The sequence below is a fragment of the Bos taurus genome, chromosome 9 (assembly GCF_002263795.3).
Source record: "Bos taurus isolate L1 Dominette 01449 registration number 42190680 breed Hereford chromosome 9, ARS-UCD2.0, whole genome shotgun sequence".
NCBI classification, from domain to species: Eukaryota; Metazoa; Chordata; class Mammalia; order Artiodactyla; family Bovidae; genus Bos; species Bos taurus.
The window spans coordinates 101,641,970-101,664,511 of NC_037336.1; the positions used below are offsets into that span (position 1 = coordinate 101,641,970).

Here is a 22,542-nt window from a genome sequence, read left to right on the forward strand (position 1 = left end):
GAGCCACAGGGCAAGGTTCCTCCAAAAAAATAGCCCTGTTTCTCCCACACGGCTTCCTGCGAGGGTGCCCCTGAAATAGTCAGCCGCCCATTTCCACAGTCGATTTTATCTGGAATGTCACAGTTGAGTAAACATAAAATACAGCAGGAAAATATAATTGAGACAAAATATAATCAGAAACACACACACACACACAGATAATTGAAGCAGAATAAATCACTAGGCACAGGATATTTCAGAGCCTGGTTTTGAAACACTGGATTGCCCAGAAGATTGATTTCCATGTTGGGAATCGGTTACATGGAAGCAGGGAACGGTTCAGAGATCCGCACGGCTCATTCCGAATTCCGGCTCTGTGTTCCACCTCTTTTCAAAGTCCTGTCAGGACGCACGTGCACTGGGAGGTCAGAGAGCCCGCTGCCTTCTTCACAGGGAAGGAAGGGCTGAAAACAGATTTAGGTGGAGGAGTGTTTTGGAGGCTCTGGCAAACATTCCACCAAGTGGATAAAGAGGACGAAGAAATGGAGAAGCAGTGGGGACAGGGAGGTCCAGGCAAAGCTCATAGGAAGCCTCGTGACCTTGTGCTCCTGAGGACAGATGGGCCATGGTTCTAAAACACGTCTCCACACCCCAAGGGACCAGCGACCCCCGGGTCTCACTGCTGAGCTCAGCACCATCTGTCAACCACCCAAGGGGAGGAAATGCTCCTTCGGATTTGGGCTCCCCATGCTCTTTTATCATCCTTTCTCCTGAGTTCCAGAAGGAAAACGCCGGGGTGGCTCTCAGCGGGGCCGCCTGAGGCCCACGTGACTCCTCACGACTGCACGTGGCACCAGCTCCTCCCACCTCTGTCCATCCCCAGCCTGGGCACCTGGGAAGGGCTCTATGCTGACTGTGACCTTCTGGGCCTGGGCTCCCAGGGGGATTAGGGAGAGCGGCTGCAAGATGAACAGCACAAGGGCCTAGAATACTGGGTGAGTAGGGACCGGATAAAGCTGTACAGAAAGCACAGGTGAGTTAGGGCAGGTGCACCTTCACGGGTGGCTCAGACGGTGAAAAACCCACCATCAGCGCAGGAGACGTGGGTTCGATCCCTGGGTCAAAGAGCCCCTGAAGAAGGGCATGGCAGCCCACTTCAGTATCCTTGCCTGGAGAACCCCATGGACAGAGGTGCCTCGCGGGCTACAGTCCATGGTGTCACAAGCGTGGGACACAACTGAGAGACTAATACTTCCACTTTTGCCCTCCAGGAGGATCCACCTGGAGTTAAGAGCCTGGGCCATGGTCGACGGTCCTGTCCCTGGCCCCTTGCAGAATCTCCAAGGTCCTCCTTCTGAAAAGCAAAACCCTAACTCCTCAGGACCAATGAGACACCACATGGGTATATACACACCTACCAGCACACACACGTGTGTACAACACAGATGTGAAGGGATAGACGGACAGAGAAATCCACACTGGAAAACAGACCTACCTGCCTCTCAAGCATCCACAAAGCAGATTAGGGAAACGTTCTCGGATTTTGTCCTCAAAGAAAAGCTCAGTCAGTTCCTGAAAAGAGCTCCAGTTCAGATCATTAGTCTCCGGTCACAGTGGGTTCTCTGATCACAAATAACGCCCTACATCTTTCTTCGTTTATTCCAGCGGCCTCCTTGCAGCACAGAAGCCAGTCCTGTGAGGATTGCTGGCAGTGCCCTGGGCACAGGGTGAAGACAGGTGGATCTGACTTGCTCTGGGGGTGAGGAAGGTGCTGGGGAGACGCATGGACCCCAACAGAGGCCAGGTGAAATGCTGCCGAGTCGTGACTCGGGGAGTCTTTGCTCCTTGGATTTTCTGCAGTTTTTCCTTCGTGAACTTTGATGTTGCTCTTTGATTCATGGCTTCATGTCGGTCAGAACTTCACTGTAGATTGTATTTCTGTTGTTATAATTGTTGTTCACTTAGTCGTGTCCGACTGTGTGCAACCCCATGGGCTGCAGCACGCCAGGCTTCCCTGTCCTTCACTATCTCCTGGAGTTTGCTCAAACTCATGTCCGTCGAGTCGGTGATGCCATCCAACCATCTCATCCTCTGTCGTCCCCTTCTCCTCCTGCCCTCAATCTTTCCCAGCATCAGGGTCTTTCCATAATGCGTGTCCTTTAATGCTTTTTTCCCTTCAATTGAACCTTGTTTGTTATGCATCTTTTGCAAATTCTGTTTCCCTTTCCATTTGAAATCTATTTAGTTCAGACTTTCAGTCTTTCCCAGATACATTATTTAGGAGGCATTTTTAAAATACAAATAGGTAGGTTTTGTTCTTCCACTCAGTCTGAGACTGTTTTAGATATGTTTAACCATTTATATTTTTGAAATGAAAACTACACGGGGCCCTAGTCTTGCTGTTATATTTCACACTGTATCTCTCCATTTGCCTGTCTCCCTTGTTTTCTGTTTTTGCCATCTGGTCTGCTTTCTGAGTTTTGTGTTTTGTGTGACCCTATTCTGTTACCTTGGACCAGCTATAACTCACTTTAATTTAATGGTTTTATGATAAAAGTGAATACTCACTCCTGATTCAGCACCTTTAGGCAGACTTTCTCAGTAACCTAGTTTGAAAGACAAATATTTTGCTTCCTTCCTGCATCTCCTCTTTACTTTCCATTTCTGGCTTATTAAATCACAATATTTAATTTTTCCAGTAATTTAATAACTTGTCTCTTGATTTATCAAGTTGGAATCCTTTCTCTTGACTCACTGCTCTGAGAGTTGGGAGCGTGCAGAGCTGGGAGGGGGCAGGCTTTTCCCACCTCATCTTCCCCTTCCTCTGTCTTTTCTGATTTTACATGGTTGGAGTCAGTGACATTTCATTCTCTTTTGCAAAATCCCACAGTTATATGGCTTCATTTCTATATTTAAATAGATGCAATATTTTCTATTTTCCGTGGCTTTTCTTTTTATCCCTTGGCTTGCTGGACTTAATTAAAAAAAAAAATTAAAGAAAGGCTTAAGGTTGTTTCATTATCTGGTTTCTCCTTTATTTAAAACATGTCTCAATTTTCCTTATCTTTGAAGAAAACTGTGGTTCAGTAGTAAATTTTCATGTGTCATGTTACAAGACATTTTCTTTTTTAATCAGTACATTTGGAAAAACCTATATGTATTGTAGTATCTTAAGGTCTACAACTTACATTTTTAATCTTTATTTATAATATATTAAGATGAACAATTTGGCCACCTCATGTGAAGAGTTGACTCATTGGAAAAGACCCTGATGCTGGGAGGGATTGGGGGCAGGAGGAGAAGGGGACGACAGAGGATGAGATGGCTGGATGGCATTACTGACTCGATGGACGTGAGTCTGGGTGAACTCCGGGAGTTGGTGATGGACAGGGAGGCCTGGTGTGCTGCGATTCACGGGGTCGCAAAGAGTCGGACACGACTGAGCGACTGAACTGAACTGAAGAGGAACAACTTGTTGAAAATCATGACTGAAAATCGTCTGAGATAACCTGGACATTCAGACAGTGGTTTAAGAATCTTCTACATCAAAAGACAGATATTCAAACTTGCATTTAATTGAAAAAAAATGATGGTGAACATGATCAATGCTTGATGTGCTTCAGTGTCCAATTATGAGAGAAATTTGTCTTAGCTTTCTTGAGACCTAGATCCTGTCTTTTAGGTGCTAAAATTGCCTTTTATGTCTGACTACGTTACAATCACTTTGAAGGTCTCATCACAGAATTCAGGTAACCGTTCTGAGTAAAACACAATTGAGGATAGTCAAGGCTCCATCAAAGGGTGTGAGCAGAGCCTGGAAAGGAAGCTCTGCTTTCGCAGACAGCGTGTCCTGCAAGCGTGATGAGCTTGGTTGGGACGGGTGTGTCTGTCTCAACGGAGGAGTCGGGGTTTGCTTTTCTACGAATTGTCCTTGCAAGTGTCAAGTTTTTCTACAAGCTCAGAATGCAAGAGCTCTGCTCTTCTGCTGTTGAGCAGCTGAATCAGGAGAGTTAAAGGCGGAAGGCCGGCTCCCGGGGGAGAGCGAGCAGGTGAAGACATCCTGCAAAGTGGTGGGAGTGCTGGCTGAGGGGCCAGGGGTCGACCCTGGAGACAGAAGGCGGCCAGACCTGGGCTGTCCCGCAGGACGCAGGCTGGCGCTAGGGAGGACGGTCCCTTCCGTTATCTGGGCTCAAACATCCCTGAACCCTGCTGGGAGGAGCCTCCTCCCGCGCCGGTCCTCCTGGTGCCGAGAGCTGACCGGGGTCTGCGGGGCTCTCAGCAGGGACGGGCTCTGGGTCCACAGGCAGAGGCCAGAGGGAGGCGCGAGTCTCTCATCATCCGCCCCGTCCCGAGCCTTCCCGGCTCCCGGGCCCGCCCTGCCCACTGTTTCACCCCTCTGGTTCCTCCTGACTCTGCGGCCCGGCCCCCGACCTCAGCCCACCCCTGTCCCTTCCAGGTTAAACCAAGATGGAACACGGCCTTTCCTCCCTAAGCGCCGCCCACTGCCGGGGCGGGTAACCGGGTTCTCCTTGCCCAGTTCAGACTCCCGACCCAAACACAAGGAATCAACAACGCAGCTCCTCACACTGCGGGAAGACGACTGCCCCGCTCTCATGAGCCGTGCCGAGCTGTGCGCAATTAGGAGGATCCAGCCATGCGCTCCTCTACCTGCCGATTAAAAGTCAGTCATTCCGGTAGGGCGTTAAGAGACCTAACAGACTGAAACACAGGTACTCGGGGCCTGAGCCGAGTACACAGGTACAGGGCCGCAGCGGCCGATGGCAGTGTCTTCACATTTGCTCGGCCACAACGAGAGCATGAGAGCACGTGCTGCTGGGCGCCAGGCACCCGGGCCAGACGCTGGGACCGACGCTGAGCCACACTGAGCAAAGCCATCGTCTATTTATACAGCAGTTCCTCCTTCGGGGATATTTAAATATTTCATCAATTTACCCCATGAAGTATTGAACAACTTCACCTTTCCCATGACAGCCTTGTCACACACAGAATGATAAAACAGCACAGATTTGAGAAGTTCCCATCTTCTGGTTAGCGCACTCAGCAGAGCCTTATTCAAACAGAAAGCAGTCTCAGTTTACAGACTCCCAAACTCTGTGCATTATCCTTGTGCAACTTCAGCTTCAGCCTGAGTCTTGGTTCACAGTAAGGTGACCTTGGATTAAATTCCCGTCTAATCTGAAAGAAGTCTGAGAAGCCTTTTGGCTGGTCCACACAGGAGACCCTCGGTAGCGTAACCAGGGCTGGCAATGGCTCTTCTCTGCCCCCAGCCACCCCACCTCTAGGCACACACCACAGACGCACGAGGAAATGTTCGCACAGCAGTGATCTGCAAAGCAAAATAATACTAACACCAAAAACAGGAAAAACCTTGAATCTCTACAGGTGAGAGAATTGATCATAATACCCTCATGATGGACTGGTCTGCATTTCCAGGGACATTGCAGCAGAGAGCTCAAGAAGTTAAGTAAGAAAGAGGCAGTTGGGACTTTCCTGATGGTCCAGTGGTTAAGAATCTACCTTCCAATGCAAGGGGCACGAGTTAGATCCCACATGCCACATGGCCAAAAAACAGAGGCAGTATAATGTATGTTATGGGTACAAACTGAATCCCACTGTATAACGTACTGATTGTTTTACTAAAAATATGTTCTGTAGGTTCCCAAATGATAAAATTCACAGTAAAACTCCCGGAAACAGCCAGACCCGTCAACAAATGCAGAACAACCCATTTTCCAGTTGCTTACCCCTGAAATGGCACTAAACACATAGATAATTTGGGAGCTACATCTGCATAAGCTACAGTGTCTGCTGCCTTCAGAAAACTCGAGACGCGTGGAGCCGGACGCATTGGTGTTATACGGCCGACACGACAGGGTTAAACATTTGTCTCAAGACTTACTCAGCCCTCTGGCTCATGCTGCTCTGCTCTGTTTTGGACGTTATTTCAAAGCAGTGATCTGCTGAGATTTCTTCTGAAGAGTCACAGGAAATCATTTTCTACAGGAAGGGTGCTGTAAGTGTGCATTGCTTGCTCACTGTTCTCAGATGAGTCCCAAATTAAAATTTCATTTCTTCCACCACGGCCAGCCCAGTCAACAGAACAGACCTCGTAATGTTTTCCCTGTCCTTTCCTTCTCACTCCTCGTCATCTGTCCAGTAAAATTCGTGCAAATACAAAACCGAAGCACCAAATATTCAGGTTGCCTGTAGTGGGGATGGTCGTGTGTGTTAAGTCGCTCAGTCGTGTCCAACTCTTTGTGACCCCATGGACTGTAGCCCACCAGGCTCCTCTGTCCATGGGATTCTCCAAACAAGAATACTGGAGTGGGTTGTCACACCCTCCTCCAGGGGATCTTCCTGACCCAGGGATAGAACTCGCAACTCCTGCATCTTCTGCACTGCAGGCAGATTCTTTACCAGCTGAGCCACCAGGGAAGCCCCATGCTTGGACAATACTCATTTTAAGTTAAAAATATAATTTTTGCTCCATCACTGTCTCCTAATTTGCCTTTCACATTTCATACATATAGATACTTTTTCTTACCAATTAGCATTTCAGTGTCTGTCTTACTGTTGAATATTCCAATTGTGTATTGATGTACAGGATACATGAACGCATTTATATAACCGTGTATCGATACTGGCTGTTTCCAGTTCACTATTGTTATAATTAAACTGACAGAAAGGAACATTACAAATCAACAATCCTAAAACCCACTGTTTTGGGAGGAAGTCTCCCAACATTTTAGAAACCCTTCCAGAAAACTTCACAGCTCAGTCTTCCAAACACATTTCTTACTACAGGGAGGCAGTGGAGGCCAGCTTGGAAGGAGGACTTCGTGCAGGGGAAGGGGAAGGGCCAGAGGCCAAGGCCACTCAAGATCAGAGTCAGATACCAGGCTGGAAGGAGACCAAGGCAGATCTCAGACACAGAGGGCTCCGCCGTGACGGCCAAGGGCAGAGCGCGGTCCCAGCAGCGCTAACACAGGAGTCTCCGTGGCGCCTTTGGGCAGGTGCTGCCTCGTAATCTGGCAGAGTGAACTGTCTTCCGAGCTGGTCTCCAGGGCCCTAGAAGCTATATGAACCAGTACTGGTTCCACTGACACACAAAGAGAACGTGGCCTTCTTGGGTTAAAAAAAATCAACACAATTGGATGCAATGGGATCAGGCAGGGAGATGGCAAACTTTTACCCAGAACTTGGGTGGTCCCAACTGTGGGGTTTCAGAAGAAAAGTCCTGAAGGAGAAATGTCTGATTCCAGCAATGGGATCAGTCAAAAAGAAAATACACAGAGGCTTCAAACGTTATTCATTCCTTTCCTGCCAACGCTCCCACGTGACACTCCTGAGCCTCACACAGGGAGGGATGTTAGTTGCTCAGTCGTGTCTGACTCTTCATGACCCCAAGGACAATAGCCTGCCAGGCTCCTCTGTCCATGGAATTTTCCAGGCAAGAATACCGGAGTGGGTTGCCATGCCCTCCTCCAGGGGATCTTCCCAAACCAGGGATTGAACCTGGATCTCCTGCACTGTAGGCAGATTCTTTACCATCTGAGCCACCAGGGAAGCCCCAACACAAACCTCACACAACAGGGGAGTGATTGCAGACCCAATGCACTGCTTTGTATGTTTGCAAGATAAGTATTTGTGAAAACATATAGGCTCTGGAAATGTGAACCGTCTCATACAAACGCCAGCAATACTGCTTCAGTGGAGACTGTAGAAGAAATCAAGAGTTATTTTTAAACAGAGAGGGAAAAAATCCTAACATCAGAAATAAAATTTACAAGCATTTGCAGATATTTATAAAACGCGTGACAAGCTCAGTGTCTGCACTGAGTCACTCAGATTTAACTTGTCTAAACTCACATCTTCACCGACTTTAACATTTCCTCTTTTCCTTGATGTTATTCACGGCGCTATTTCATATTTAAATAGCTGGAAACCTACAGGCCACTTAAAGCTGTGATGCAAAACAAATCTTTGATCAGATAAACTTAGAGTTACGAACTCCACAAAACTCACTAGGAATAAAGATCCTAAATGGATTACTTAAACACAATTGTTAGGTCAGAAGCATAATCCTACGCATTTATGAAAGTACTCCAGTTTCCAATCAGAGACATCCTTATTAGAGCTTTTCTCTGAAAACTGGCCCTGCCCTTCAGATTAGCCTGGGAGTCCATCTGCTAGAGTTGAACCAGAAAGAAGGCTGAGCACATAAGAACTGATGCTTTCAAAATGTGGTGGTGGAGAAGACTCTTAAGAGTCCATTGGACTGAAAGAAGATCAAACCAGTCAATCCTAAAGCAAATCAGTCCTGAATATTCATTGAAAGGACGGATGCTGAAGCTGAAACTCCAATATTCTGGTCGCCTGTTGTGAAGAGCGGACTCATTGGAAAAGACTCTGATGCTGGGAAAGATTGGGGGCAAAAGGAGCGCAGAGCAGAGGATGAGATGGTCGGATGGCATCACCGACTCAACGGACATGGATTGGAGCAAACTCTGGGAGATGGTGAAGGACAGGGGAGGCTGGTGCGCTGCAGTCCTTGGGATCGCAAAGAGCCAAACATGACTGAGTGACTGAACAACAACACTGTACCTGAGTCAGGTGGCTGACACAGAGCAGGGACCCTGTAAATTCCACACAGGTCAGGGAAAGAGCTTGCTGCTGCTGGATCGAGAGCCTTACGGTGAGGACCCCCGAGGTCACAGAGGACACTCACACTCCTGCACGGCCCTCCCTCTGGCCAGTGCCACACTCCGTGGAACTCCTGAGACAGGACACACATGTCCATGTAGGGGAGTCACCCATCTTGGGAAGCTTCTGGATCCGAGAAGAGCCAAGTGTGAACCGGACCTGCCTCCCCACAGCGTCCACCCACTGGGCCCACAGTGTCCAGAGCCCCTCTCCGCAAAACGGCCAAGTATTTGGAAACCTTCCCTGCATTCACTTTGTTCTCCCAACGTGTTACAACACCGGCTCCTTCACTGTTTCCTAGGGCACCCGTTCAGAGAACTTATTCACTAAATGCCTATGGAGCATTTACCAGGGCGGGGCCTGCTCCAAGAGCCCAGGGCCCTGTCCGAGGCCCTGCGTTCCAGCGGCTGGGGGAAGGGGGCCCAAGACCTCAACGCACCTCTCCGGGCTCTGCTCCCTGCTGGGTTAGCGGGTCAGCAGAGCACAGGAACCACTGTGAGCTGCCCCTCCTGGTGCAGAGTCCACGCCTCTTCCTCTGCATCCTAGCAAACAACTTGACTCCAGTTTGGCATTGCTGAAAATTGACTCAGAATAATCACCTGTTCTAGTGCCTATTCAAAAATAATTTTCAGCCCGATGATCTGCTTACTTTCCTGGTGGCCCAGGGGCTCACAGGACCTAAAATGAGCAGAGAGGAAAAGGGACAAAGATGGGCTGTTGAACAGAACCACAGAGAGTAACTGTCTCCCTACAGGGAAAATTAAATTCCTATATCACTGTATACAAAATCAGATTTAGTACAATAATTTCGTATTAGAAGAAAAAGGAGACAGTCTTTAGGTTTTTAAGTAGGAAGAATTGTTTAAATGACAGGCAAACAGGAAACAAAAAAATATATTGATTGGTTTGAAGAAATCAAAACCTTATTGCAAAAGATCTCACACAGAGTTAAAGACGACAAGCCATTTGAAGTTATTTGGAGCATTAGTGACAAGGGATTAATGTCTAAAATTTATAAATAACGTCAGGAATCACTAAGGAGAAGACAGATAACCCAACAGAGAAATAAACTCTATGGACCTAACAGAAACAGAAGATATTAAGAAGAGGTGGCAAGAATACACAGACGAACTATGCAAAAAAGATCTTCATGACGCAGATACCCACGACAGTGTGATCACTCACTAGAGCCAGACATCCTGGAATGTGAAGTCAAGTGGGCCTTAGAAAGCATCACTATGAACAAAGCTAGTGGAGGTGATGGAATTCCCGCTGAGCTATTTCAAATCCTAAAAGATGATGCTGTGAAAGTGCTGCAATCAGTATACCAGCAAATCTGGAAAACTCAGCAGTGACCACGTGACTAGAAAAGGTCAGTTTTCATTCCAATCCCAAAGAATGTTCAAACTACTTCACAATTGCACTCATCTCACATGCTAGCAAAATAATGCTCAAAATTCTCCAAGCTAGGCTTCAACAGTCTGCAAACTGAGAACTTCCAGATATTCAAGCTGGACTTAGAAAAGGCAGAGGAACCAGAGATCTAATTGCCAACATCCATTGGATCATATGAAAAAAAAAAAAAAGAAAATTCCAGAAAAACATTTACCTCTGCTTCATTGACTACACTAAAGCCTTTGACTGTGTGGATCACAACAAACTGTGGAAAATTCTGAAAGAGATGGGAATACCAGACCACCTTACCAGCCTCCTGAGAAACCTGTATGCAGGTCAGGTAGCAACAGTTAGAACCAGACAAGGAACAAGGGACTGGTTCAAAATTGGGAAAGGAGGACGTCAAGGTTGTATATTGTCACCCTGCTTATTTAACTTATATGCAGAGTACATCATGAAAAATGCCGGGCTGGATGAAGCACAAGCTGGAATCAAGATTGCGGGGAGAAATCTCAATAACCTCAGATATGCAGATGATACCACCCTTATGGCAGAAAGTGAAGAAGAACTAAAGAGTCTCTTGATGAAAATGAAAGAGGAGAGTGAAAAAGCTGGCTTAAAGCTCAACATTCAGAAAACTAAGATCATGGCTTCCCATCACTTCATGGGAAATAGATGGGAAAACAATGGAAACAGTAGCTGACTTTATTTTGGCGGGGCTTCAAAATCACTGCAGATGATGATTGCAGCCATGAAATTAAAAGACACTTACTCCTTGGAAGGAAAGTTATGACCAACCTAGACAGCATATTAAAAAGCAGAGACATTACTTTGCCAATAAATGTCCATCTAGTCAAGGCTATGGTTTTTCCAGTAGTCATGTATGGATGTGAGAGTTGGACTATAAAGAAAGCTGAGCACTAATGAATTGATGGTTTTGAACTGTGGTATTGGAGAATACTCTTGACAGTCCCTTGGACTGCAGGGAGATCCAGTCAGTCCATCCTAAAGGAAATCAGTCCTGAATATTCATTGGAAGGAGTGATCCTGAAGCTGAAGCTCCAACACTTCGGCCTCCTAATGGGAAGAGCCAAATCACTAGAAAAGACTGTGATGCTGGGAAAGATTGAAGGAAAAAGGAGAAGGGGGTGGCAGAGGATGAGATGGCTGGATGGCGTCACCGACTGGATGGACATGAGTTTGAGCAAACTCCAGGAAATAGGGAAGGACAGGGAAGCCTGGTGTGCTGCAGCCCATGGGTCGCAAAGAGTCAGACACGACTAGCGACTGAACAACAACATGCAGAGACAATTCACGTGGAAACCAAAACTGTCAACTAAATATTTCATTAAATGTCCAACCTCAGCAGTAACAGAGAAACAAAATGTGTCATGCACTAGTTTGGCAAAATGTTTAAAGAGTCTGAAAACATCCTCCCACTTACTAGAAATTGAAATAGAGAGCAATTACCAACACCTAATAAAACTGAAAATGTACAGACTTCTAGCTGCAATTGCACTTCTGTGGCTGTAACTGCAAGAAACTCAAGATGCCACTGCAGTGATGTCTACCAGCCAAAATTTGGGAATAATATGGGTGTCCGTCCGTGAGGGAAAGAACAAAAAATCAGTAACACATTGAAGGAACAGGGCAGTTGCAGAAAAACACGTGTACTGTGATTCTACTGACGAAACTCTGAAAATGCACAGAACAGCTCGACATGCTCTCTGTACACAGACTGATTTCACGTGAGTTTAAAATGTGAAGATGAGAAGGGAGACCATGTGTCAGGTTCAGGACAGCAACTGCCTCTGGCGGGAAAGAGGTAGTGGGTGGGATTGAGGAGGTTTTCAAAGGTGGCACCGGTTGGTTTCAACATGATCTGAAGCAAAGATACTCTGTGTTATTTTGGCGTGGTAGCTACTCAAGCATTATCTCCAAGCTTGGATGCTGAATGTTCAACCATCTTTTATCTGTCCCTAAATTCAATTTCCTCCCAATTGAAAAAGGAAACACACAAACACAAACAGAAGCTGGCACTTTAGTGAATAACTCAGCAGCTCCTAATAAGCACACCACCCAACTGAATCAGGATAATTAGAACCCTCCTGTCATTTAGAAAGGGCTTCCCCGGTGGCTCAGATGCTAAAGAATCTGCCTACAATGAGGGAGACCTGGGTTCGATCCCTGGGTCGGGAAGATCCCAAGGAGAAGGGAGTGGCAACCCAGTCATTTAGAAAGTGCTGGGACGGGCGGAAACCCTCCACGGCCCTGAATTGTCCCCACAACATTTAGTATGGAGCAGAGGACTGCTGTAAAGGAAAGCCAATACGTTTCCCCAAAGACCATTCTGATAAGGAAAGAAGACAAGAAAGATCCATGTGCACTGCCACCCAGGCTAGCTTTTCTGTGCTTTATTTCTGCCTATTTCTCTGAGAAGGCGGGCTGGCCCCAGAGCCTGAGCCAACTACAAGCACCCTTTGGTGAGGGTCTATGCCATCAGTCCCACACTGGAGGCACAGGGAGCCTGGAGGCAGGTCTGAGGACCGAGCCACCAGCTCCAGGAAGGTGCCCAGGACAGCTGATGTCGCAGCATCTCAGATCACAGGTACACAGCGGGCGAGGACCTTCCAGCACCCCCCGTGGGCAGCCTCAGTCCACGGGGCAGGATCGGCCCGGCAGGGAGGACCTGGAGAGCAGCCCCCAGGGGGAACCACAGGGCCAGACGCCCAGGCGGAGCGCAGAACAGGCCTGAAGCCAAGCACTTCCTGAATTTCAGGGCTTCGCTGCGCCCCCGTCCTAAGGCATGTGAGAACTGAACACACAGCAGAAGGCGGAGGCCCCCGGTTGCCATAGCAGCGGCCCTACTGGGCCTGCTACTCTGCAGAGAGCGTCACTGTGCCCCTGGCACCCAGGAGTCGTCCTGCTCCCTGGGGACCCTCGGGGCAAGGAGACCCCGAGACCACTGGAGGATCTGATGAGGTTTTAGTCATCGGGCTGATTTGTGTACCGTCCGCGCACACGGACACTGCAGGGGGTTCTCTCCCTGCCCCTCCTCACCTTCCCACTGCAGGACCGATACAAACCAGGCCCGCACCATGCTGGCCTCCGCCACCCGTCAGAAATCGTGGCGGAAATCCCCAGTGAGAAAGCAGATCTTCAAAGGACAGGAGAGCTTGGAATACTCTCCTTCTTCCACAAGCTCCTGCCCTGTCAGCGCGCCCGTTGCAATGGGACCCTTAGAGGTCACAGCATCGCAAGCCTGGGCATCTGGACCTGTCCCGACACCCGGATTTCTCCATATGGTCCCTGCCCCGCGGTCCAGGAGCAGACGCGGCTGCTCCCTGGCCTGCAGACCCCCGAGCTCAGGAAATGCCAGCCACTGACCTGCAGTTTCCTCTTTACAAAGTCCCTGAGGACACGCACGGCTGCAGCTGCAGTGGCCTCTGCAGGCCTGGGCCGGGGTCCCTCGCCCTCCTCCGGGCAAGCCGGCCGGTCGTGGGCCATGGGGGCCGCTGGTGCGAATGCACAGCCACTTGGCAACCAAGATTGGCGAGGTGCCCGGGGAGGCCCCTGGAGTGATCAGGGTCCCTGGGGGTTTCCCTGCCTTTCAAAACACGTGCCTCCAGGACAACAGGCAGGAGAAAGGGCAGGGCAGCCTCGCTGCCCCGTGGGTACCCAGAGCCGCAGGCACAGGGAGCAGGCAGAGAGCGCCCGGGTGACAGACCAGCCGGCACACATGATGGCCCGGACACTGCGGTCCTCAAGGGCGAGGCCACGAACACAGGGAGGGCGGGGTCCGGCCAGCAGCGTGTGGTCCCCACTTACAGGAGGCCACGGGGACATCGATGCAGTGCACTCAGTGGCCGGAGTCCAGCGCACACTCGGCACACAGCACCCTGGGGACAGGGGCCGGCCCCACGCCGCCTCCACTCCGCCTTCCGGCTCAGCCCGCTTCAGTGCCTGAGTCAGTGAGGACCGAGTAACAGCACCCAGTCCAAGGGCTCAGACAGCAGACGTCCGCTTTCACGGGCTGGGGGCCAGACGTCCTCCAGGGCCAGTCTCTCCGGCCCCTCTCCTTGCCCCTCCCCCTGGTCTGCGCACGCCATTCCTCTGCGCATGTCTGTGCCCTGGTCACCTTTCTCATAAGGACGCAACTCATCCAGGATCAGGGCCCACTCTAACGATGTCTCTGTCATCTAATCACGTCTGTGGAGGCCGCTTCTGCAAACACGGTCACATTCTGAGCCCCGGGCAGTCAGGGTCCTCACACGTGGACTTGGAGGACACAGCTTGGTCCCAGCAAGGACGGGATCTGTGTGCTGGGTCTCTACAGGGCCGTTGTTCAGCAGGGCTGCGCGGGCAGCCTGCTCCAGCTACCTCGCCCTGGGGGCTCCTGGCCTGGCAGACTCTCTCAGTTCAGCTCAGTCCCTCAGTCCTGTCGGCCCGCCAGGCCTCCCTGTCCATCACCAACTCCCAGAGTTTACTCAAACTCATGTCCATCACATCGGTGATGCCATCCAACCATCTCATCCTCTGTCATCCCCTTCTCCTCCCGCCTTCAATCTTTCCCAGACTCTCTGGTATGTCACTGTCTAGAATGACCTAACATAAAGTGGACATTACAACCCCTTGTCTCTACAGAAGTGGGGACGCGGGGCCCAAGGGGTGACCATCACTCACATCCCTCCCTCCCCTCACTGGGTCCCCTGTGGTCAGAGCCCAAAGCCCACTCTGGGTCCCCATTTCTCCTGCCCTGCAGGGGATGCTCAGCACACGCTCGAGCCCTAAAGGAGAGCCTGCAGCCGGCATGGGCCTGCGGCCTCAGGGCCCATCCCCACCTGGTGACAGACCCCAGATGCCGACAGCTTCCGAGTGTGTGCCGACTTGAGTCTGAAACAGCGGCGACCCCTGGGCGGAGCTTGGGAAGGATCCACCTGGCCAGGCGCCTGGAGGGAGGTGAGTGTCTCTGAGCTCTGATCTGAGGACACCTGCATTTTCAATTCACGGGCGGGCCCCATAAATTTCTACTTTTTTCTCAAGCCAGTTACAGTGGCTTTTGTATCAGCAGTGGATTCTAACAGCCAATTTGGGGGTTTTATGCAAAGCCAAACGAATGCACAGACTCCTGGAAATCCATAGAACAAGCAGAGTGTATGCTACTCTACAAAAAGAGTAGAACAAACAGTCATAGACAAGGAGCAAGGAGAATCCTGAAAGCCAGAAGCCTGTCTTCTCATGAAAAAGAGACCGCGAGGAGCAGAGGGCAGGACCAGGCAGGGTCTGGGCACATCACGGGTCACCAGTTCTCTCCTGTCCAGTCAAAGGGCACTTAGTCTGTACCTGGGTGTTGATATGTTAAAAATCTTGCTCAGAAGCTATATCAATGTGCCTTTATGAGAATCTAGATCAAATCGATGACTATCAGTTTAAATACTTTGCTTTTGTTTTATTGCTCAGTCACTCAATCCTGTCTGACTCTTTGAGACCCTGTGGACTGTAGCCCACCAGGCTCCTCTGTCCACAGGATTTCCCAGGCAAGAGTACTGCAGTGGGTTTTTGTTTTATTCATACTTCTTAATAAGCTGTGACCCTCCAGACAGGGCTAGCCTAGTAACCTGGGCAGTACAGTCACCACCTAAGGCCCCTCTGTTCACAGGATGCAGACAACCCGCAGGGCACAGGCTCTGAGTGCTGGGTCTGACGCCTACCCACTGTGTTGAAAGGGAAACTCAAGCACAGACTGTCTTTGAAGACCTCAACCTCAGGTTCAAGAATGGCAGGAGACATTTAAGAAGACAATTTAGAATAAAGGGAGAGAAATCTTGTTTTATGAAGCAGATAGCAAAACTGTAAGCAGATGGCTACTTCAAAAGCTAACACTGATTTAGAATACTGAAGAGTTAGCAAGTATTTAAATTAACTCAAGGACGATGCGTCCGCAGTGAGTGACACCGCTGTAGGAGAGGATGATTCTCGGCCTTGAGCAGCGGTCCCCAACCTTTTTGGCATCAAGGACTGATTTGGAGGAAGACAACTTTTTCCAAGGACCAGGGTTGCAGGGGATGGTTTCAGGGTGATATCTAATGTTATCACTGATCTGACAGGAGGCACCAGTCCAGCCTGGAGGTTGGGAACCTCTGGCCTTGGGGATCACTTACTATCTGTTGTGATTACCCACCCCCACATCCTCCCACAGCGGTGTGCTGGCACTAGTTCATTTCTCGGTGAACTCTGGACCAGACGGCTGGATGCTCTTGGGGACGCTTTACTTGGGGGTTGCCGAGGCCCCATCCCTGACCCCGTAGTGAGTGGTACGTGTTCTGCTGGGAGCTACACATTTCCATCTGCTCACTGCACCTGGCCTGCCTGCCCTGACACACGGGGCCCGTTCCTGGAGTTTATTCCGTGGGTGTAGTCACCGCAGAAGGCAGAAACAAGATGCTATTTCCCTTGTACCTGGCATTAAAAGCAAACTCCTCTCCCCTGCAGTTATGCTACTTCTGTATCCTGTTTCTGAGCATCCTTTATCTAGGGTAAAGGGACTGACTCTCCTGCCAGACCGCAAGCTACTAAAGGTAAGCCCACCCATGTAGGGCTGCACCCTGAGCCCCCAGCAGGTGCAAATCAAGAGCCCTGAAAATATTTATGACCGTCATCCTCAGGAAAACCAAAGAGATGTCTTACGGTTTGTAGCAGGACTCTGCTGACCTTCTCAGTCCATTTCCAAGTAAATCTCTTGCAACTAAAACTTTAGTCATAACTTACAAAATAAATCTCTGTAAAGAACCTATAATATACCTGAAAATCTCTGTTATATGTTCCAGTGCAGGGGCCGTCTTAGTATTGATACTGCCCTGCATGACAGAAAGTGGATCCATGGCTCTTTCTACTTTGTTTTCAAAAAGCCACAAACAGGGGGTTTTTAAGGGCTTGAAGCTGTTGGAGTCACACACACGGGAAGAACTGGCAGTTTCTTCCCTGAGATTCTAGCTGCTGACACGCTTAACCCACTCTCCTCAATTTCTCTGCAGCTTCAATTTCTCTGCCATCAGTTTCCTGGGAGCTTAAGTTTTCATTGATAACATGGGAGAGAGGATTAATAAAGTGGTGAATGTTTCCTGAACACATTTTCAGACCCCCCTCTCTCCTTGGCCCTTGACATGGTCCATTTATATTTCTGCAGAGACTTTGTTACAATTCTAACAGCAAATGTTTGGGATTGGCTGTCTTCACATAATCTTTAATACAAACTGCTTTTTAAAACTCCTTTATGTTCATGGCTCTTAAATGTGGTGGAAATCTGTTGCAATGTTATGTTTTTAAAACAATACAATTACATTTCTCCTTGCTAATCTGAGCAAATCAAAACTTTGTTGCTTACACTCTATATCACCAAACAGCCATGTATAACGCCATCAGAAGTTTTCCTCTCATCCTATATTAAACACAGAATGTCCTATACTTATATAAAAATCACCATCTCTGGGTTGACTATTAACCACCCTTCCACAGTGGTTTTTCTCATATTGTAAAAACACAAAACATATAGGCTCAGGTGGCTTCAATAATAAAGTCACATCACAGATTAGAAATATATCACAGGGAAACAGAGTAACTGCTGTCATTATGGGAGTTCATCATGTCATTAGAAACCCACTTGGACTGCTACTTATTCAGTCTGCATTAATGTGCGTGTGGATTTCACAAAGCTCCTCTGACTATGACAGGCGGTGTGGCTGTTAAACGGTCCTCAGTATCTACAAAACTGAGAAAATATCAGGACTGCTTGCCAAGGGCTCTCAAGGGTTAAAACGCTGACGCTGGATAAAGAAGATGTGGTACATATGCTCAATAGAAAATTACTCAGCCACGAAAAGGAACAAAATTGGGTCATTTGTCGAGGTGTAGATGGAACCAGAGACTGTCATACAGGATGAAGTGAGTCAGAAAGAGAAAGACAGATACTGCACAGTAACTCATAAACGTGGAATCTGAAGACAATCTTATGTACAGAGCAGAAAGAGAGACACAGACAGACACAGAGAACACACGTACGGATACCCGGGCATTGGGGGAGGGAGGCAGGCAGGGTGAATGGGGACGGGGGTTGCCATACACACACTATTGATAGTATAAAGGAGATAACTAATGAGCGTGTCTAGAGTGTTCGTCGCTCAGTCGTGCCCAACTCTTTGCAACCCCGTGGACTGCAGCCCACCAGGCTCCTCTGTTTATGGGATTTTCCAGGCAAGGATGCTGGAGTGGGTTGCCACGCCCTCTTCCAGGGGATCTTCCCAACCCAGGGATCGAACCCGGGTCTCCTGCACTGCAGGCGGATTCTTTACCAGCTGAGCCACCAGGGAAGGCCTGACTACCGAGAACCTTCTGTATAGATCAGGAAACGCCACTCAGTGCTCTGCTACTTAAATGGGGAGGAAATCCAAAAAAGAGGTGATGTATGTATACTGTGGCCACCTGATGCGAAAAACTCACTCACTGGAAAAGACCCTGATCCTGGGAAAGATTGAAGGTGGGAGGAGAAGGTGACGACAGAGGATGAGATGGTTGGATGGCATCTCGATGGACATGAGTTTGGGTGGACTCCAGGAGTTGGTGATGGACAGGGAGGCCTGGCGTGCTGCGGTTCTTGGGGTTGCAAAGAGTCGGACAGGACTGAGTGACTGAACTGAACCGAATATGCACACGTGTGGCTGGTCCACTTTGCTGTACGGCAGAAACTGACACGACATTGTAAGGCAATACATTCCAATAAAAGAGTTAAAAAAAAACAACCCGCAGAGGGAGGGGACCCTGGGTGTGCTGGTTTGTATACAGGAAGTACCCTCCTGAGTAAGTGATACGGAATTAGCATTAGCTAGCTGGGAGGGAGGGGCATCGCTCTGGAGTCAGCAGCCGCTCGACAGAGTCAACACGGGCCAGCGGGGACGCACAGTCACACCTCCGGCGGCCCTGCTGAGCCCGCCCCACCGTGGGATAAAGCGCAGAGCTCTGGGTGGGTGTCCGGAGCTTCCAGTCTGGCCCCAGCTCTGCCACTCGCCCAACATGTCAGCTCCTCAGACCCTTGGGCTCTTCATCTAAAAGGTGACGGATACTGGCTGTGTGGTTTCTGAGACCTCTTCCAGCACCCAAATGTTATGACTCCCTCCTTGTAACCTGTAATATAGAGAATCTGCATTCCTGTACATGTCAAGGAACCCAAATTAAATCCTAACGAAACTTATGGATTTCCTACCCAAAGTCACAGAGAACTGTGCTATGACACCCAGATGCCTTCCAACATCCCTGCCCAGGGCAGCTCTCAGAGGGCTGTTCACAAGGACCACACAAGCAGACTCTGGATGGAAGTGATTTTCTGCTATTTTCTGTTTTGTATTTTGGTCTGACTGCCTCTGCTTGCAATCCACAGCATCACAAAAGGCATCAGTGAGAAACGCACCGCACTTAAGAGAGGCTGCCCTTGGGTATACTGCTCACTGCTCCGACGTGGTGCCCGCTTTAGGAGAACCTGCGGGAGACTTCTCTCTGGGCTCAGGGACAGAAAGAAAAGTGTCTGTCTGAACAACTGGGCATGGGCTTTTGTCTGTGGTTTGAGCTTACGCTGAGTCCACCCCCCCGGGCAGCCAGCAAGCTCTAGCTGGCCACCAGCCTGCCTTGCCTTCCGACCTCGCCTCTGCCTTCACATCCAGTTTCTACCTTCTTTGCTTTGCCTCCATATTGGCACTTACTCATTTTTAAATCTCATATTGAAAATATTTGCCAACCTTATTGACATCTTCGGAAATAAGACGGGGTATCAAGAAGGGAATACTCCCAGAAATGTGAGGTTCAGAGCAAAAGCCTACAGGGGAATGACAATGAGGCCGTCGCAGACCTAAGGGCTGCTGCCGGCGAAGGGCTGCGACCGGGGGCTGCGGCTTTCACGTGTGGATCTGTCCAGGCTTCTGAAAGCGGACCCATGCCTGGTTCCCTAAGGCCTCAGTTCTCTTAACTCCAAAAGTAGGAGGAGATGACTTTCATTCCCAGTGTAAAATCATTAGAAATACTCTTTTAGGAGTGACTTTAAAGTGAAACATACATTTTCATGCATTTAGAGCTACAAATAAAAAACATTTATCAACAGCAAATTTGCATATCATGCATACACACACTTAGAGATGTTCACTAAAACAAGAGAATCAGACTATTTCTTGTCCAAATTAAACAAAATTACATGCACATTGTTGGAAACTCACAGATTCTCTTCAAAAAAGTGCTATGACTCACAGTCCTAATATCCCTGGTATGTCAGTGATTTATAAAACCCTTTTGTAAAGGCAGTAGGTGAGATACAATCGAAAGCAACCTCTCTAAGAAGTCCAAGGGACAGACTGCAGGAGCTGTTCTGCGTGACCCGGTTTGGACTGCAGTCTGATGCATGCTTATCACACATGACTATTGTGTGTTTGCATTATTTCACTTTAAAATGGGAAAGCTCAGCAGGGGGCAGGAGGACTGGGGAGTCATTTAAAGGGGACAGAGTTTCAGTTTGGGGAGATGAAAGCCTTCTGGAGATGGGCAGTGGTAATGACTGCCCAGCAATGTGGAGGAAACATGCAATGCTGCCGAAAGTGGTTAAAATCGCAAGCCTTCCGTCATGTGTGTGCACGAGTGCGTTAGTCGCTCAGTCGTATACGACTCTCTGCAACCCTATGGACGGTAGCCCGCCAGGCTCCTCCATCCATGGGATTCTCCAGGCTAGAATACTGGAGTGGGTTAACATTCCCTTCTCCAAGGGGTCTTCCCGACCCAAGGATCGAACCCAGACCTCCTGAATTGCAGGCAGATTTTTTTTACTGTCTGAACCACTGCTGCTGCTGCTAAGTCGCTTCAGTCATGTCCGACTCTGTGTGACCCCATAGACGGCAGCCCACCAGGCTCCCCCGTCCCTGGGGTTCTCCAGGCAAGAACACTGGAGTGGGTTGCCATTTCCTTCTCCAATGCATGAACATGAAAAGTGAAAGTGAAGTCGCTCAGTCCTGTCCGACTCTTAGCGACCCCCTGAACTGCAGCCCACCAAGCTCCTCCGTCCATGGGATTTTCCAGGCGAGAGTACTGGCGTGGGGTGCCACTGCCTTCTCCACTAGGGAAGCTCTATGTTGTACATATTTTACTACAACTTTTAAAAGTTCTAGAAAAAAATGTTTTAAGAGAAAACTGCTAAATCTGATTCTCTTCACCTAAAACTTTACCTTTCAGTTACAGTTGCGATAAACATCAACTTTGTCACATTTTTCTCCCCTTCATTTCTAAAACTGCAGGAAAACGACTGAGTGGCCCCGGTTCCCCTTGACTTCGAACACACACTGAAGAGCGGTGTTGAATCCATTCCGGCTGTAACGCGACCGCAGAAACAGGACGAACTGAAAACGGCAACAGCTTTCAGTCCAGCTTCTGACCTGCTCTTTGCGTCCACCCGTGACCTGTGACCCTTTCACAGAATTTCCTTCTGTCCCGGAAAACAGAGCCCACTTGCCCTTTCCCGGCAAAGATCTGTCACTGTAGCAGGTTCCCAGCAGCAAACAGAAAACGCTGGTTCTCTCCTGGAACTGGAACCCGCCCGTTCCAGCGCGAGGGCTTGCCTACCTTTCCGAGAAACAGTTTCTGCAGCTTCTGGCGCGGCAGCCCGAGCATCCTCCGACCCGCGTCCGGGCCATCGCGCGCTGCGCAGCCGGGCCACCTCCTCCTCCCGCGGCTTTCGGGACCACGCCCCCCGCGGGGCGGGCCGGGCTCGGGCCGGGCCGGCCGCGGTCCTCCGCCCGCCGCACTCGCCCACCGCGGGAGGGGCGCGGAGGACCAGCGCCGGCCGTGCGGTCAGTCCGCGCAGAGTCACCCGCGGCGCTCGGAGCCCCAGCAGGCGGTTCGCGGGATCCGGCCAGAGTCCACGTGGACCGGGTCAAGTGTCCAACACTGCCCTAAGAGTCAGAGGAGCCCCGAGGGCGGGCTGTGGCCCTCTCCGCAGCACACCTGCTCCCACCCCCAAGGGCCGTCTGTCATTTACACTGAGAGGGGGAGACATGGGGGGCCGCTAGGGGGCTAGAAATGATGCCTTGTCTTTTCAGGTGGCCCCAGGTCAACTACACGCACTGATTATGCACGAATCACCTTATCCGGTTTTAGTCCTTTGAGTAATCCCTGCACATGCATGCACAGACACACACGGGCACACACACGCACACACACACACGCACGTGCACAGCACTCACGTATGCACCAGCTCGCACAGCTCCGCAGGTGCACACTCTCCCCTGCACTCCCACTTTCTCTCCCCACCTACTGCAGGCCAGCTTGGAGTTGTCCCATCTGAGAAACAGGAAAACCTGCTCTGCTGTCTCTGCAAACTGAGTCCCCAGCTTCCCCCGGAAGAGTCAGCCCTTTGTGGCT

The 22,542-nt window shown here is 49.7% G+C and overlaps 1 protein-coding gene across 3 annotated transcripts in view; it reads right to left on the minus strand.

Annotated features, from left to right (window-relative positions):
* Positions 1-22,542, minus strand: part of RPS6KA2 (ribosomal protein S6 kinase A2) — a 334,749-nt gene that overhangs the window by 248,563 nt on the left and 63,644 nt on the right. The window contains exon 1 of one of the 3 annotated variants that reach the window (XM_010808737.4): positions 21,745-21,837. The exons of the other annotated variants lie outside the window; for them this stretch is intronic. Within the exon in view, the coding sequence (XP_010807039.1) occupies positions 21,745-21,792 (48 nt within the window). The 5' untranslated portion in view covers positions 21,793-21,837. Of the gene's footprint in view, positions 1-21,744; positions 21,838-22,542 lie in introns of those variants that run through there. 3 annotated transcript variants of the gene reach the window in all.